At 33.7% G+C, this 14,398-nt stretch overlaps 1 protein-coding gene across 1 annotated transcript; it reads left to right on the forward strand.

Moving 5' to 3' along the window:
• The first annotated feature begins 5,929 nt into the window (after positions 1–5,929).
• LOC134250487 (serine/arginine-rich splicing factor 10-like) lies at positions 5,930–11,036 on the forward strand. Its single transcript, XM_062732853.1, has 11 exons — positions 5,930–6,051; positions 6,631–6,746; positions 8,144–8,248; positions 8,444–8,570; positions 8,911–8,949; positions 9,168–9,197; positions 9,423–9,455; positions 9,713–9,745; positions 9,882–9,911; positions 10,272–10,334; positions 10,419–11,036. Exons 1-11 carry the CDS (start codon positions 5,987–5,989, stop codon positions 10,537–10,539), a joined length of 762 nt encoding a protein of 253 aa, XP_062588837.1. The 5' UTR covers positions 5,930–5,986; the 3' UTR covers positions 10,540–11,036.
• Positions 11,037–14,398: the final 3,362 nt, after the last annotated feature.

A 14,398-nucleotide genomic window follows, 5' to 3' on the forward strand; every position in this document is an offset into this window, starting at 1 on the left:
ATACCGATATTGGAGCAGCATGACAATTTCATCTTTCAACTTATTGATGATTTTGATGTATAGTATTTCAATCACACTCCATCACGCATTGAGGGGCGTTTGATCGATTATATAGAACCAAATAATCAGTTTAGAGTTGATTTGTGCTGTCATCCATTTTTTGGTTTTTCGAAATTGTTTTCTTTGATTTTTTCGATGCCGTCTCTTTTTTCAAATCAAAATAAGCTTTGAATTTGATTGATAAAGGGAGAAAATGTTATTTGAGTTTAGTACACAAAACGTAGTATGCTGATAAAGTGATAAATCCAATTTGTGATCAATTGACATGATTTTTGATGCATGAATTTCGGTTTATAGAAGTCGAAGAACACAATGTTGATTTAAAAAAAAATATATATAAAAGTGAGTGTATGGAAAGTTTTTACATGTATGCTTGGTTATCTAAGACCAACACACTGTAAAAAAAATAACTAGTTAATGTCACGAAGAAAACTAGTAGATTCACTGTCCATACAATCACTACCTTAATAGTAGTTTTACCAGATATTGGTATATTTACTTGATAAGGTTAGTAAATTTAGAATTGATGAGTACATTTCACTAGGTATCTAAGTATCTATACGACCCCCGCTTCACAACTCACTATCTTAAGCAGTAAACTGAAAATTTACTAATCACGACCAACGCTTTACGAAACACACTAGTTAAATTCACTAGGTTTTTCTTTCAATGTGCACGAGGCAAATTGAAATACCTCGGCTATCAATTAGGGATGGGATTTGTGCTGCATGTACCTATGTATATACTCAGTAATAGAATTATGAATACGAAAATAACATATGAAGCTTTTAATAATTAATGTACAGTAATATAAGAAAAATAATTAACACTTTGTTGTCATTTATATCAAATGCCGCTGCGACACTTCTCATTAAGAAAAAACTTTGTATATTGCATGTGCAGAAATGATTAAGGTAAAAATAAACGGAATTTAAATCATGAAAAATGGGTTCTGTCAAAGTTAACTCAAATATCATGTTGTTTTTGAAGAGCGTTTTGGTTTACCGCCGGAAGATAGGGTTACAGACCTCCAAACCACAATTAGTAGGTCTCCTTATCTGAGTTTGAGGGGGGTTACTTACATGTACACTTGAAGCTAATGGTCCCTCTTCAAAATTTTTTGTTGCGGAGACTTGATTGCCAAAAATACGTGCACATGCAGATGTGCACGATGCATGTCATCAAATCTGTTAATTGTAAAACTTGTCAGGTTATGCTCATTTGATAAGACATATAATTAATTGTTGTTAATTAAAAGAATTAGGCATTACATCACTCATTCAGATTTGTCCTATCTGCAATGGCAATGTACTTTCTGTGTCGGCATCCATCAGAAAAGTGGAAGCTTGAAGAATGTAAATGAACATACAACAAGATTAACCAAGTGAACCAATCTTTCATTTGCAAGGAGGGAAACAATTTACTATTTTTAAGTGGAAATATCCCATTTTAAACGAAAATTTTTCTTTCATGTCACTTATTTTTATTGCATCAAAGGATCTCATTACGCTGAGTGCAGACAGCCATTGCTGAAAACTGGAATACAGAAATCAAGTTATCTTCATTGCGTTTATATAACTAAAATAAAAAGAATGTCGATACTAGTAAGTAAATTTAAAAAGAAAGATAGAAATAAGCAACTTATCACATTTATTAGAACCCATATGAACATTACCGTGCCTTTACTGGCTTTAGATTCTCAATTTGCACTCTTTATGGTCGGCATGCCTCATCCAGGTATCAAAATGGACAAGGGAGTACGTATCATCAGGAAATTGCAGAAAGATGTACTAAAACCTGTTTTATATCGAAAAATCTTCTTGATCTTCGTCCAAAATGATCCCAAAGAAGTAAACACGTCCGCCGGTTAACGACAGACGTCTGCTTCTATAGTGGATGACCGCCAGAAAGAGCACGTGCAATATGGCGATGAAAGGAGATGCTCGCCTGTTTACAATACGATGTAGCTCTATCTTCTCGTCTGGTCAGAAAATCTGTTCTTTCTATAATAAGCATATTTAAGTAAAATATTTTATCTTTAAAGATTCAGAAAAAAGACAAACAAGACGTTTCTGACAGTAAATGGGCGGGGGATGAAGTTCGGAGATTTTCAGAATTTTTCAAGACGTTTCTAAAAACTGTTTTAGATAAAACTTGAAAATTTATGAAAGTATTCCATGGGGGAGAAAACTATTTTCTTTTGACAGCTTTATGAGCTTCAGATTTTGAAATACTTTGTATAATTATGACGGATGAGTCTGTTTAAAGCTCCAACATTAAGATTTATATTTTTGTTTGATGTGTAAGTTTTTTGCCTGATAACGACGAAATCGACACCTTGAGCACACCGACATGATCTTTCCCCGACAGGTAAACGATATTGCCAACTGTCAACCCCAATAATGCACGGTGTATCTTGTGATGAATGTCAGAAAAAAATTTAAAAATATGAGATTCAATCAGATCTTTATTCAAAAGTATGGACAGAAATGAAATGAAATAGATTTTACATTCTTTTCTGTCACTTTTCCGAAAACTGACTCAGAATCACCAAGAAGAGAAATTTACACTCATTAACCCCCACACTGCAGGTGCATATATACTGGTTATTGCTTTTCACAAATATTGCATCTTCTTTTGGAACTTTAATTTAATGTTGACAAAGAAAAGGCTAATTAAATTATGAAATCCGTTTTCTCTTTCCTGTAAGTGCCAGAATCCTCATGCAGCAAGTTAAACTTGGCTGTTATGAACATGCTAAAATGTTAAAAAATTAAATATATAAATTATTGCCAAAAATTACCCCGCTGTTGAAGGAGGAAGGGAGTAGTTTATTAAGAAGGAGATTTTATCATTAAATGCATTTGATTATTTTTATAGTGCTTGGGTGATGATAGAATGATTAAAACTGTTTATGAGCAGCAATATCAAATATTTACAATAAAAAGTTACATCCTAAGAGATATGGATAAGATTAAAACACCAAAAATTAAATGCATGTTGCATTATGGTATTCATCATTATTTCATATAATTCCTTTTTTAAAAAAATATTATTACTCGATCATTTAGATTTTTACGATCTATCTTTTTTCTGCTTTTCAACAAGGTTATCCCTGGTGGGGTGGGGGGCTTTGTACTTGTTTTCCGTTCTACATTTTAAAGATATAGGTATATTCAGTACATATATAAATAAAGTGTATACATGTTATATATATAATCATCAGCTACTGAGGATAATTATCGCGTAACATTTCCTCTGTCGGTAGTTATCAGTGGTCGCTGAACTCATTACAGGGAATAGTACGCATGTATATATCATATGTAACGGGTCCATAATAACTGACCAAGTAATGATCATTGAACTAGAGATGAACTTAACAAGGATATGTTGAATGAGTTTTCTGTAGCCAGGTCGCTGCCCTTTATACGCCATGTGCTTGTCCCGACCGCCAAACATATAAACCACGACCCCCTACTCAGGCACGTAGCATCGATTTTGAAAGTGATCTGAATTTTTTTTTTATAAAATGAAAAAACTGACAAGCAAAAAAAAAAAAAAAAAAAAAAAAGGGAAAATTGCCCCAAGTCGGGGGGGGGGGGGTGGGGGGGGGGGGGGGGGGTGGGGGTTATACCAATTCCTTTCAACATCCATTTCTTAAGCTTACAATTACTATATTTCCCTTCGTTTTACTTTACTTTAGTATAAAGTGGGGGGGGGGGGGGGGCAACCAGCCTTTCGATGATCATTTCCTATAGTATTAGTAAGGTAGGGAAAAAAGTGGGGGGGGGGGCAGACCCCCCCTGCCCCCCCCCCCCCCACCCCTGTTGCTACGTGCCTGCTACTGATACATGTATTTTACAACGATGAATTTATTTAATATTTTCAGTGCGTCCTGCACTGTTAACATGCAGTATATCAGAAAATGACGAAATAACAAGAAATAACTGTTTGACATCCATTTTTGTAGACTAGGTATATAAATTTATAAAAATCGTACAGTGTATTTCTAGTAAAAAAAAAATCTAGTTATTATATACTAGTTTTTTTTTGCCCTCCTTGATCCACCCTTCCTAAAATGTATTCCATGGCCGTAGAAACCGGATTGGGTATTGGGTAAAAGTTAAAAAAAACAAAAATGAGAGTGCAATGTGGCAACGCACTTTGAAAATTTTTTTCAAAGTGCGTTAAAATTGGGACAAAATCAACGCACTTTAATTTTTTTTTTGGACAAAGTCAACGCACTTTGAAAATTTTTTTCAAAGGTGCGTTAAGAGTGTACATCAACATTTTTACCATGTGGACTCCTAACGCACTTTGAAAAAAATATGTATAAAACAAAATTTCTAGACTTAGATTTTAGTAATTGGGAGAATCGATTTGTAATAATTATATCTTTCGAAAAACGTTTTAATTTACATGTATTGATTAAACCTCATCGAGAACAAGGAGAAAGTGAGTATATAGAATGTCTCTCTTATCAACTCTTTTTTACTCAGGTAGCAAAATGAAAGTGGAAACCCCCTCCCCCAAAAGGTAAGCCCCAATTCTTAATTCCTATGTCATGTATATCTTTGTAAAACATTTGTGTGACTACACCTCCCTCTCCCCCGGTATTGATGCCTATGCTACACCCAAATATATGTATTTGCATAACTAGTGTGACGTTGAAAACTTTCAGTAAATTTCAGTTTACATTAAATACATGCAAAGTGGAAAAAATTACAATGAAAAAATTAAGAGAGAAAGAATTTTCAAAGTATTGAAAATCAAAATTGCTCAATTTCACTCCCTGAAGTGCGCGACTTTATCACCGAAAAGTTATCCAACAGGTTTAATTATTTACATTGTATCATACCTAAGATTTTCAAGAATATTGACCAAGCCATACACATTTTTTCAAAGTGCGTTAACATGGTCGATATCAGCGCACGTTGATTTGGTCCAAATTTAACGCACTTTGAAAATTTTTTTTCAAAGTGCGTTGTAACAGTGCATATTGTCACATTTGTAAAATTATATGCCGATATTCTTTTATTTTTTTCTTTTGTTTTTCATGCATAAAATATATGCCTAGTCTTTTTTATTTCTTTCTTTTACTTACTACAATGGATAAAATTCATTTATTGTATATAAAATGTTCAAAGACATAAGATAAGTGTATTGTATATAAAATGTTCAAAGACGTAAGTTTTAAAGGTACATACCACAAAGACACAAACTTAATTTCGATGCGTTTATTGATTTTTTTTGACTGATTTTGAATGGAAACGACAAATATAATAATTTAAAAAGTTTGCTGTTTAGGCACAAACTTAATTTCGATGCGTTTATTGATTTTTTTTTGACTGATTTTGAATGGAAACGACAAATATAATTTAAAAAGTTTGCTATTCATATCCGTCAAATACAATCAGATGACTTCAACTGCATTTTAATGATCGATATTTTTTTTTATTTCACTTGGGTAAGGTTACCTTTTGAACCTTTTCCGCTGGGAAAAGAGCGATAACCTCGGCAAGTGTTTCAAGTGCAGGACTGTCCCTCCCCCTTATCAACGTTGATGATGATTATTTTTTGCTTTTAATTTTTTTTTTGATAATTTTTTTTAAGGAAATCCTGTTTTGAACTAATAAAATTTTGTACATGTATTTATATAATAAATGTTTTATTGATCACGCAAAATAAGTGATATAAACTTCATGAAATAACGTTAAACAGTTTTTTTTATAGTGATCACGCATATAGGGCCCTAAGTTAGTAATACAAACTTCATTAAATAGTGTAATAAAACGGTAATAGGGTAAATTAAAAGAAAATAAGTATTAATTACGAAACATTTTATGAACAACTAAATACATTCCCGCTTGGCCTCGTTTTCAATTTTACAACCGCAACGAGGAGGAACAGGAAGGAAAAGGTCGTGATGTCGCGCTACTCGAGGCCTCCAAACTCTTCTTTATACGTCAGAAATGTTCCATCAAATGAAAGGTTTGTTATTCGGTGAATTTTTAGCTATGACAATAAGACAGTGTTGATATTCAATCTGTTGTCATTGTGCCGACGCTTTTCAGCTATGTCGGCCATTTTTGTAAGTGATAAATCTAGGATGTTAAATGTTTGAATGCAAGGTTTAGTTTGTTTTTCCTATTCGAGAAACAAGACATTTGATTACAACATTCATATTTGATTACGTAACATTTATATTATTGACCTAATAAATCTAATAAACTAAAATCGCACTGCCCCAATAAAGCCTCGTGCATGTATTCCGACGTTCTAAAAGCATTGTGACGTCATGTATATTGCAATGTTTACGCTATGGCGTCATAGTTTCAACTGCAGAGGTGTGCCAAAATCCGTTGAAAATAGCTTGTTTTATATAAAATAATGTCTCTTTTATAAAAGACACACCCTTGCCCAAATATATATTTCATATGTATGGTAAAATGTGATATCAAAGTTTAAAAGACACATATCTACATTTTAAAATACATAGTTTAAAGACTTTTGAATAATTAATTAAAGCATATTTGATTTAATGATGAATTGTTTCGAAATTGGTAATAGGGCAGAGGATATGGCAGAAGAACTTCGAGCATTGTTTGGTAAATACGGACCCCTAACAGACGTCTATGTCCCGGTAGACTATTACACACGGGCGCCCAGAGGTTTTGCATATGTACAATATCCTTTAGTAAACTGTTTGTTGATGTTGGCGCATGTTATTGATATTATTTATTGTTTTTTTCTTTATCAGAGTTTACAGTTGGTTGATGATGGTGTTGCATTTCAAATAAAAGTAAGACAGTTTGACAAGGGTCTCATGTAACAGAAAAAGGCAAAGAACTTGTCAAGCTAAAGGCCTCTCAGTTACACAGATACAGTGTGCATGCCCTTAAAAGACTCCGCGGTGGCCACCGAAAAGACCCCGCTTGGCACTGCTTCTAAAGTCAAGGCAAAGACAAGACACAGTGTCGTCTACTTCGCTTTTACATTGCAGCTGATTTGTTATGAGGTTTATAGACAAATTTCATGTTGTTTTAAATTTGAACCGTTTTTAATTTAATTAATTGAAAGTTCTTAACTAAGAATAAGGGAATTCAGGATCCTTTTGCACAAACGCTACAAGTATAGCAAGATATAAAGATGCCATTAACTGTTAGTGCACTTGAGTGTTTGTGCAAATGATTCCTGTTTGATGAAACATGGATAAATGAATATATTAATTGAAAGTTTATAAGTACTAATGACTAGGGGGGATTTTTTTTTTTTTTAAATGCTATCCTTATTTTTTTGAATAATGAACTCTATATATTAATAATAGTTAACCTGACTGATCAAGACAAAGAATGCAAGACAAGACAAGTCACAGTCTTCATTTTCAATCACAAGTCAGGGCCTAACAGATCGGTCAAGGAATGCTTTTAACGTAACACAGAAAGCAAGTCAAAGCAATCAAAGAACAAGTCAAAGAATTCAAGCTAAAGAAAGCAAGTCAAAGTACACAAAGAGCAAGTCAAGTCAAAGAATAAAGTACAAGAGAGCAAGTCACAGAGCTTACAGGGCAAGTCAAAGAATTCAAGTTAAAGAAAAGTCAAAGAATAACAAGTCAAGGAATATCGGTTTACTCAAAGGTGGAAAAGTCCTAATTCTGTGTCCTTTATGATAAAGCACCATTTTTATTACTAACAAATTGGCTTTACACATTTGAGACCAAGTCATCAAATACATAGATGTATCCAATCTCTAGTTGAGCATGCATCCTAAAATGTCTTTATGTTGTTATGAGCACATAAAGTAAAACAAAATTATATGTATGTTTTGTTTATATAGAATTTTCAGTGTTTTCCCCAAGAAGCAGCTATTGGCCAAATTGACCTTCAATTGACAAAAATGTCCTTCAAAATAAAAAGATCAATGTATAATTGTTTTTAGGTCCACAGAGATTTTGTTCAAAGCCTGTTAGAACTGATCTTTAACCCCTCTACTGTGTAATAAAGGAAAACACTTTTTTTTTAATGTAAAAGTTTGAATTTTTTTCCCACTTTGATACACTGTCAAGAATCCTTAACAAGATTCAAGTTTGAAGATTCTCGAGATGCTGATGATGCCCTGTATAACTTGGACAGGACCAGGTTTTTTGGAATGGAGTTGGAAGTGGAGTTCGCCAGAGGTGATCGTAAAAGTAAGATTTGATTTCATTTTCAAATGCTTGCATACTTTGTTTTGGGATTTGTCTAGCCCATATGCAGTCTTTTTAAATCCTAATGCTTGGGAATTATGTCTTTAAAAATATTTAGAGTCCTTATATGTGATACCTTTGAGGCATAGCTAATTAGCTATTCATGTTCAAACTTCAAACTTTTTCTTTAAAATTTAGCACCAAATCAAATGAGGTCAAAGGACAGGGGAGGTAGAAGAAGCTCGCCTTACAGGGACAGTCACTACGGCGGAGGAGATTACGACAGAAGACGAGGCCGAAGAAGATCCAGAAGCAGAAGTCCAAGGTAGGAAGGCATTTCATGAAGACTGTACACAGTGAAATTTTCACCCCATTTTATTGTCGCCCCTTTTGCGCCCACACCTCATTTGGGCAAATTTAAAATGGGGGAATTCAAAGAATACAGTATAATTTCTTAAACAAAATTGAGACTGGGCGAATTTAAAACGGGGTAAAATTGTTTGCAAGTGTGAAAGGGCGAAAATAACCCAGTATACAGTATTCAGTAGGTCATATATGGATTTCATGACATGATGAATATTTAGAGAGAGAGAGGAATTAAATCTCTTCAACTTCTTGGAGTATTTGTTGTTAATAAGCTGGCAAATATCTATTTCTTCTCACAGATACAGGTCAAGGTCTAGGAGTCCAAGGAGAAGTCGAAGGTAAGAGAATTTCTGCATTGTTACTTTGAACTGTATACAATTGTACTTTTATGAAAATACATTTCAAGAAAAAAAATTGCTTTATGTGTTTAAAAGTTGAGGTAAAATTTTGGACAAAGTCACCTGTTGAACAATACTCTTTGGGGTTGAGAAATAATTATTAATTAATATTAACCATAATATTAATCATTGTTAATCATAGGTGTCTTATTTTGCAGGAGGAGCAGATCCAGAACACCAGAGAGAAGGTATTCATGATACACTTTATTATTCCCTAATGGGGCAGGGACAGACTTGAGTAAAATAGTAAATAAAGAATTTCAGCTTTTGGGGGATTTTGATGCCTTTAAACATCAGAGTCTAAATGACCTTAAGATGGGTAAACTTTCTATGATTTATAATATTAAAAATATTTGTTGTTTGCTTTCTTAATATTTTGATATGAAATGCTGATGGAGAGATCTAAATTTTAGGAGGAGTAGGACAAGAAGTCCGTATGAAAGAAGGTAAATATTCCATTTTCTCAATTTGTATTAGTGCTAGTTTTATAAAAGCATCAAATTTTGTGCCTTTCCATCTGCATTTTAATTTTTAGTGTTGTCATTTATTTAACTGAATGAATCACTTCAGTTTAATTAATTTTAGTTTTTAGCACCAATCAATATTCAGTAATGCTGACCCTGATTTGTCTTGACCATGTTTAATTTTCATAAATAAATTTGTTTTGTTTATGTATACATAATTTTTTTATTTAATTTCATAGGAGGAGTCGGTCAAGAAGTCCATATGAAAGGAGGTATGTGTATTATTATCTATTAGCTCTTGCATCAGAAACGCATTGTTCAAGATTGAATGTTAATACACTTTGCCCCATTGAAAATGTTTTTTGCTAATTTATTATGGAAGTTTAATTTGGTGTTCATCATTTGTAGGAGATCCAGGACAAGAAGCAGAGAAAGGAGGTAAGGTTTCTCAACTGTAAAATCAATGTGTCTGTAGTCTGTGTATTTTCAAATGAATGTTAGTTTTACAACCGAGTAAAAGCAATCATAATTGCAAGAATAAATATAACCAAGGTACAGTTGAATATTGGTATCTTGAACTCTAATATCTCGAATACCATGGATATATTTTTGTGGAAGTCCCAACCACATATTGTTTAAGTATTTTACCCTTGATATCTTGAGTCCTCAGATATCTCTAAAGTTATTTCTCAGCCCCATCAGGTTCGGGACAACAAATATTGTCTGTATTTCTTTTAAAGGTTAAATTTTTGACTCTGTTGACTATTTAAGTTTGAAGATGTGCTTATGCATTTGTAGGAGATCACCATCACGATCCAGGTCAAGGTCATATGAAAGACGACGAAGCGGCTCAGGAAGAAGGTAGGGATTGTGCCATATTTGGATTAATTGATTTTCATAATTGGTGGCAGAAAGTGTGAGTAAATTTATGCAATTTTGCAACAGATCAAGGTCATACAGTCGTTCTGCGTCAAGGTCACCAGGCCGTGGAAAGGAAGAGTCCCCAGCCAGAAACGGTCACAGCCGTAGCAGGAGTAGAAGTCCCCCTCCAAGTGCTGCCAATTAAGATGTTTTTGACTTTGAACAAGCCTTCTATTAATTTTAAAGAAGACACAGTGACATTAATATGTTTTATACTGGTGAACAAAAGTTTCATATGACATTAGCATACATGATTTTAGTGTTTTTGTTTTGTTTTCTCTCACTTTGAATGTATTTCATTGCCATAATAATGATAATGATCAATCCAGCATTGTTTTTTTTTTGTTATATTTGTTTTGGGTGAATACAAGATATTTGTATCCTTCATCAGTAAGCTTTATATGGATGATGTGCAAACTGGAATGCCTGCAGATTACGTTCTTATGTAGCTCAATTGGCATTCTTAAGAGATGCTTGCTTTGTTGTGCCCCTTTTTTTTTGGCTGTTTTATATCTTATAGGTTGATGATATGGAAATATATTTTACCTCGGCCAAATAGCAGATTTATGACATTCTAGCTTTATACAGATAATTTACCACATGTAATTTGTTTTTAAGCATTTTAATAAAATAATGAATGTACACTTTAAGAAATATTTTCGGGAAATTGATGAAGCAGTTAATGCATGCAGGCACTTTTTTTTGCAGACTTTTTAGCAATGGACACGATTTTGAATGTTCAAAATGCAGAAGATGAGGAGTTGTAAATGAAATATTATATCAATAAAGTTCAGTTAAACTGAATAAATATTTATAATTAGGTATTAAATGGAATTAAGCTGAATTAATCAAATCAATGAAAGGTAATATTTAAATACATTTCTTAATATGGGAAGAATGTGCATGTTGAAAAAGAATTGACATATATTGCACTTAGATAGAGACCACTGTTAGGCTTGTCAAATCAGTTGAAAGTTCATCTCTGTGCTAAGCTTGTCTGCAAATTCTTTTTATGAACAAAAATTACAAATATTAAAAAGTTGAAGAATTCTGTGCTAATTTAATTTAAGAAAATTGCTGAGACAAAATATTTCCTAATTTTTTTTTTTAAACCAGACTTGGACATTTTTAGGTCACCTGCTCTTTTGAATATATATAGTGAAAATACATTAATTCTTAAAAAATCTTCTTTGCTCCTGGGTATCAAACAAACTAAGTATATAGTTATGATGAGCAAGAGTGTTTCTACCAAAATTGTGAATTTTGTGACCCCTGGGTGGGGGTGGGGGTTGTGGGGTTAGGACGGGGCTCTATTGATTATATAGTGAAAATACATTGATTCTTCAAAAATCTTCATCTCTGCTCCTGGGTATTAAACCAATAAACTATGTAGGAAGGATGCCTCTTTCAAAATAGTGAATTTCATGGTTCCTGGGTGAGGGGTTCTGGTGTTAGGGTGGCGCTCTAATGATTATATATAGTGAAAATGCATGCATGAATTATTTGTACAGTACATAGTCTGAAGATGAATTAATGCTTTGAAATCTGCAATCTGATTAAAATCAGATTCTATGGATCGCTACACAAGGATCTGAAGAAACCCCATTCAGGGTCATTCTGCTGTCAAATGTAACCAGTTAGATGTTCCCCATCTCTCGTGATCTGAATACTGGAATGGTTCAAATAGACATGTCACCATAAATTTGACGTATTTGTCTGAGATGTCGTAAAACTTCATCATAGACCGAAGGCTCTCTGTGAGTGAATTCGAATGCCTTCTCAAAATCAACGTAGTTTACAAATAATGGTGAATTCCATTCGGTACATTGTTCTAATAGGCTATGGATTAACTGAATAAAAAAATACGATAGTTTTAAAAATAAACAAAAATGTCCATATGTCTTATCATTGGGTTTGAACCCGACCGCAAAGTAAGGACCAACTCATTATTTTGCAACTGTACTGCAAACGCTACAACAATATATATAACAAAACTGCACCTTACGAATTTAAGGCGACATTAAAAAGAAAGTAGAATTTAAAACGGGGTAAAACAAGTTCAAAAGGGCGGGGGGGGGGGAAAATAACCCTGTATACAGTAACAAAACTGCACCCCGACCTCCAGAGCCCCCCCCCCCCCCGGAATTTGTAGTTATTCAGTACCTAAACATACTAAACTAAGTAAAAAGTGAAAACCTTGGACCCCCCTAGAAAACGCTGACACCCTCCACGAAACCGAAAAACAAATTGTTACTTGTATTCTGTCTAATGTCATCGGAGCGGAAATCGACAAGCTTTTTGTGAAAAAAAGACAAACCCGGGTCAGATCCCTTTTTATTAGCTCACCTGAGCCGATGGCTCAAGTGAGCTTTTCTGATCACATTTTGTCCGTCGTCCGTCTAGCTGTCCGCCTGTCTGTAAAGTTTTCACATTTTCGAATTCTCAAGAACCGCTGGGCCAATTTCAACCAAACTTGCCACAAAGCATCCTTGGGTGAAGGGGATTCAAGTTTGTTCAAATGAAGGGCGACGCCCTCATTCAAGGGGAGATAATTGGCAATTAATGAAAATTTGGTGGAATGTGTTAAAAATCTTCTCAAGAACCACTGTGCCATGAAAGATGAAACTTATGTGGCAACATCCCCAGGTAGTGTAGATTCAAGTTTGTTCAAATCATGACCCCTGGGGGTAGGGCGGGGCCACAATGGCCGACCAAAATTTTACATAGAAATGTATAGAAAAATTCTTTAAAAATCTTCTTCTCAAGAATAGCAAAGACATAATTGATGATATTTATATGGAAGCATCCTCAGGTAGTGTAGATTCAAGTTTGTTTAAATCATGACCCCGGGGGTTGTGCGGAGCAACAATGGCCAATCAAATTTTTACATAGACATATATAGGAAAATTTTTTAAAAATCATCTTTTCAAGAATAGCAAAGCCATGATTGGTCATTGGACTACTTTTGGATTTAAACTTTTCAATAACAAACCAATTTCTACTTTTTCCTAGCCACAGTGCTCAGGAGAGCGATGTGGCACATGGGCCTCTTGTTTTGAAGTTCACCCTTACATTCCAGTAGAATTATCAAGAAATTAACTCCACTAACTTTCAAAGAGTTATCACAGTGAAAACAAACAAATGGAAATATATTTGTATACAACATTCAGTATAGTATAATGTAGTTTCATGTAAATTAGCTGAATCTGATTCGTCGAGAAACATTTGTTAAAAAACACTAATTTCCGCTGCATAATGAAGTCATTCATTCCATCGTAGCAACAGTCAACATTGCTTGACCATTGCATTCTCTATCCAGAGTTGTCGTCTATCCAGAGTTGTCGTTCCCGCTACGCTCCCCACATACACCTCTGTCAACGCTTGTTTTACAAGATTCTTGGAAAAATTGTAAATGATTAAAAATTGTATTAATAGTCGTTTATAATTATATTTCCTATTGGAAAACAATATTTATTTTAATTTGTTACACTTTAAAAGGATTTTTAAATTAAGATTTTAATTTTAACTCCGCAAAATAGTTCTCTTAAAACTTTGAAAATAAGTCGTTTTGAGGGAATATACGTTTGAAATAAATGATGAATTATCATCTTTATCAATAGTTACAATAATTAATTACTATTTTAACTTCAAATTTTCACCGTTTAAACTTTGTACAAGAATCTTGTACAACGAGCGTTGACAGAGGTGTAGTGAGCGTAGCGGAAGACAACTCTGGCTAGAAAATGTGACCATTGGTGTTAAATTACAAAAATAATTGTGACTGCGCAGAATTTTTGCGCACAGGTTCACTGTTAAAACATTCAGTATATAATATAGATAATTTAAAGGACCGCAGCTTATTATATTTTATAAAACAGAAATAAAAATTAAAGGATTTTTATAAAAAAGAAAAAAAACCTGTCTTTGCTAGACATGTATGACGTCACAATGCACTATATGTAGACGGTACTGTATTTCTAACTGTGACGTCATTCCATTTCTCA

This window comes from Saccostrea cucullata, unplaced genomic scaffold (genome assembly GCF_032062105.1).
Source record: "Saccostrea cucullata isolate Sc308-1 unplaced genomic scaffold, CSIRO_AGI_Scuc_v1 ctg57, whole genome shotgun sequence".
In the NCBI taxonomy this organism is placed as follows: Eukaryota; Metazoa; Mollusca; class Bivalvia; order Ostreida; family Ostreidae; genus Saccostrea; species Saccostrea cuccullata.

Coding starts and splice junctions, on each gene's coding strand:
- LOC134250487 (XM_062732853.1), top strand. CDS start 5,987: ATGTCGCGCTACTCGAGGCCTCCAAACTCTTCTTTATACGTCAGAAAT. Junction 8,249..8,443: donor CGCCAGAGGTGATCGTAAAA/GTAAGATTTGAT, acceptor TTTAAAATTTAG/CACCAAATCAAATGAGGTCA. Junction 8,950..9,167: donor AGTCCAAGGAGAAGTCGAAG/GTAAGAGAATTT, acceptor CTTATTTTGCAG/GAGGAGCAGATCCAGAACAC.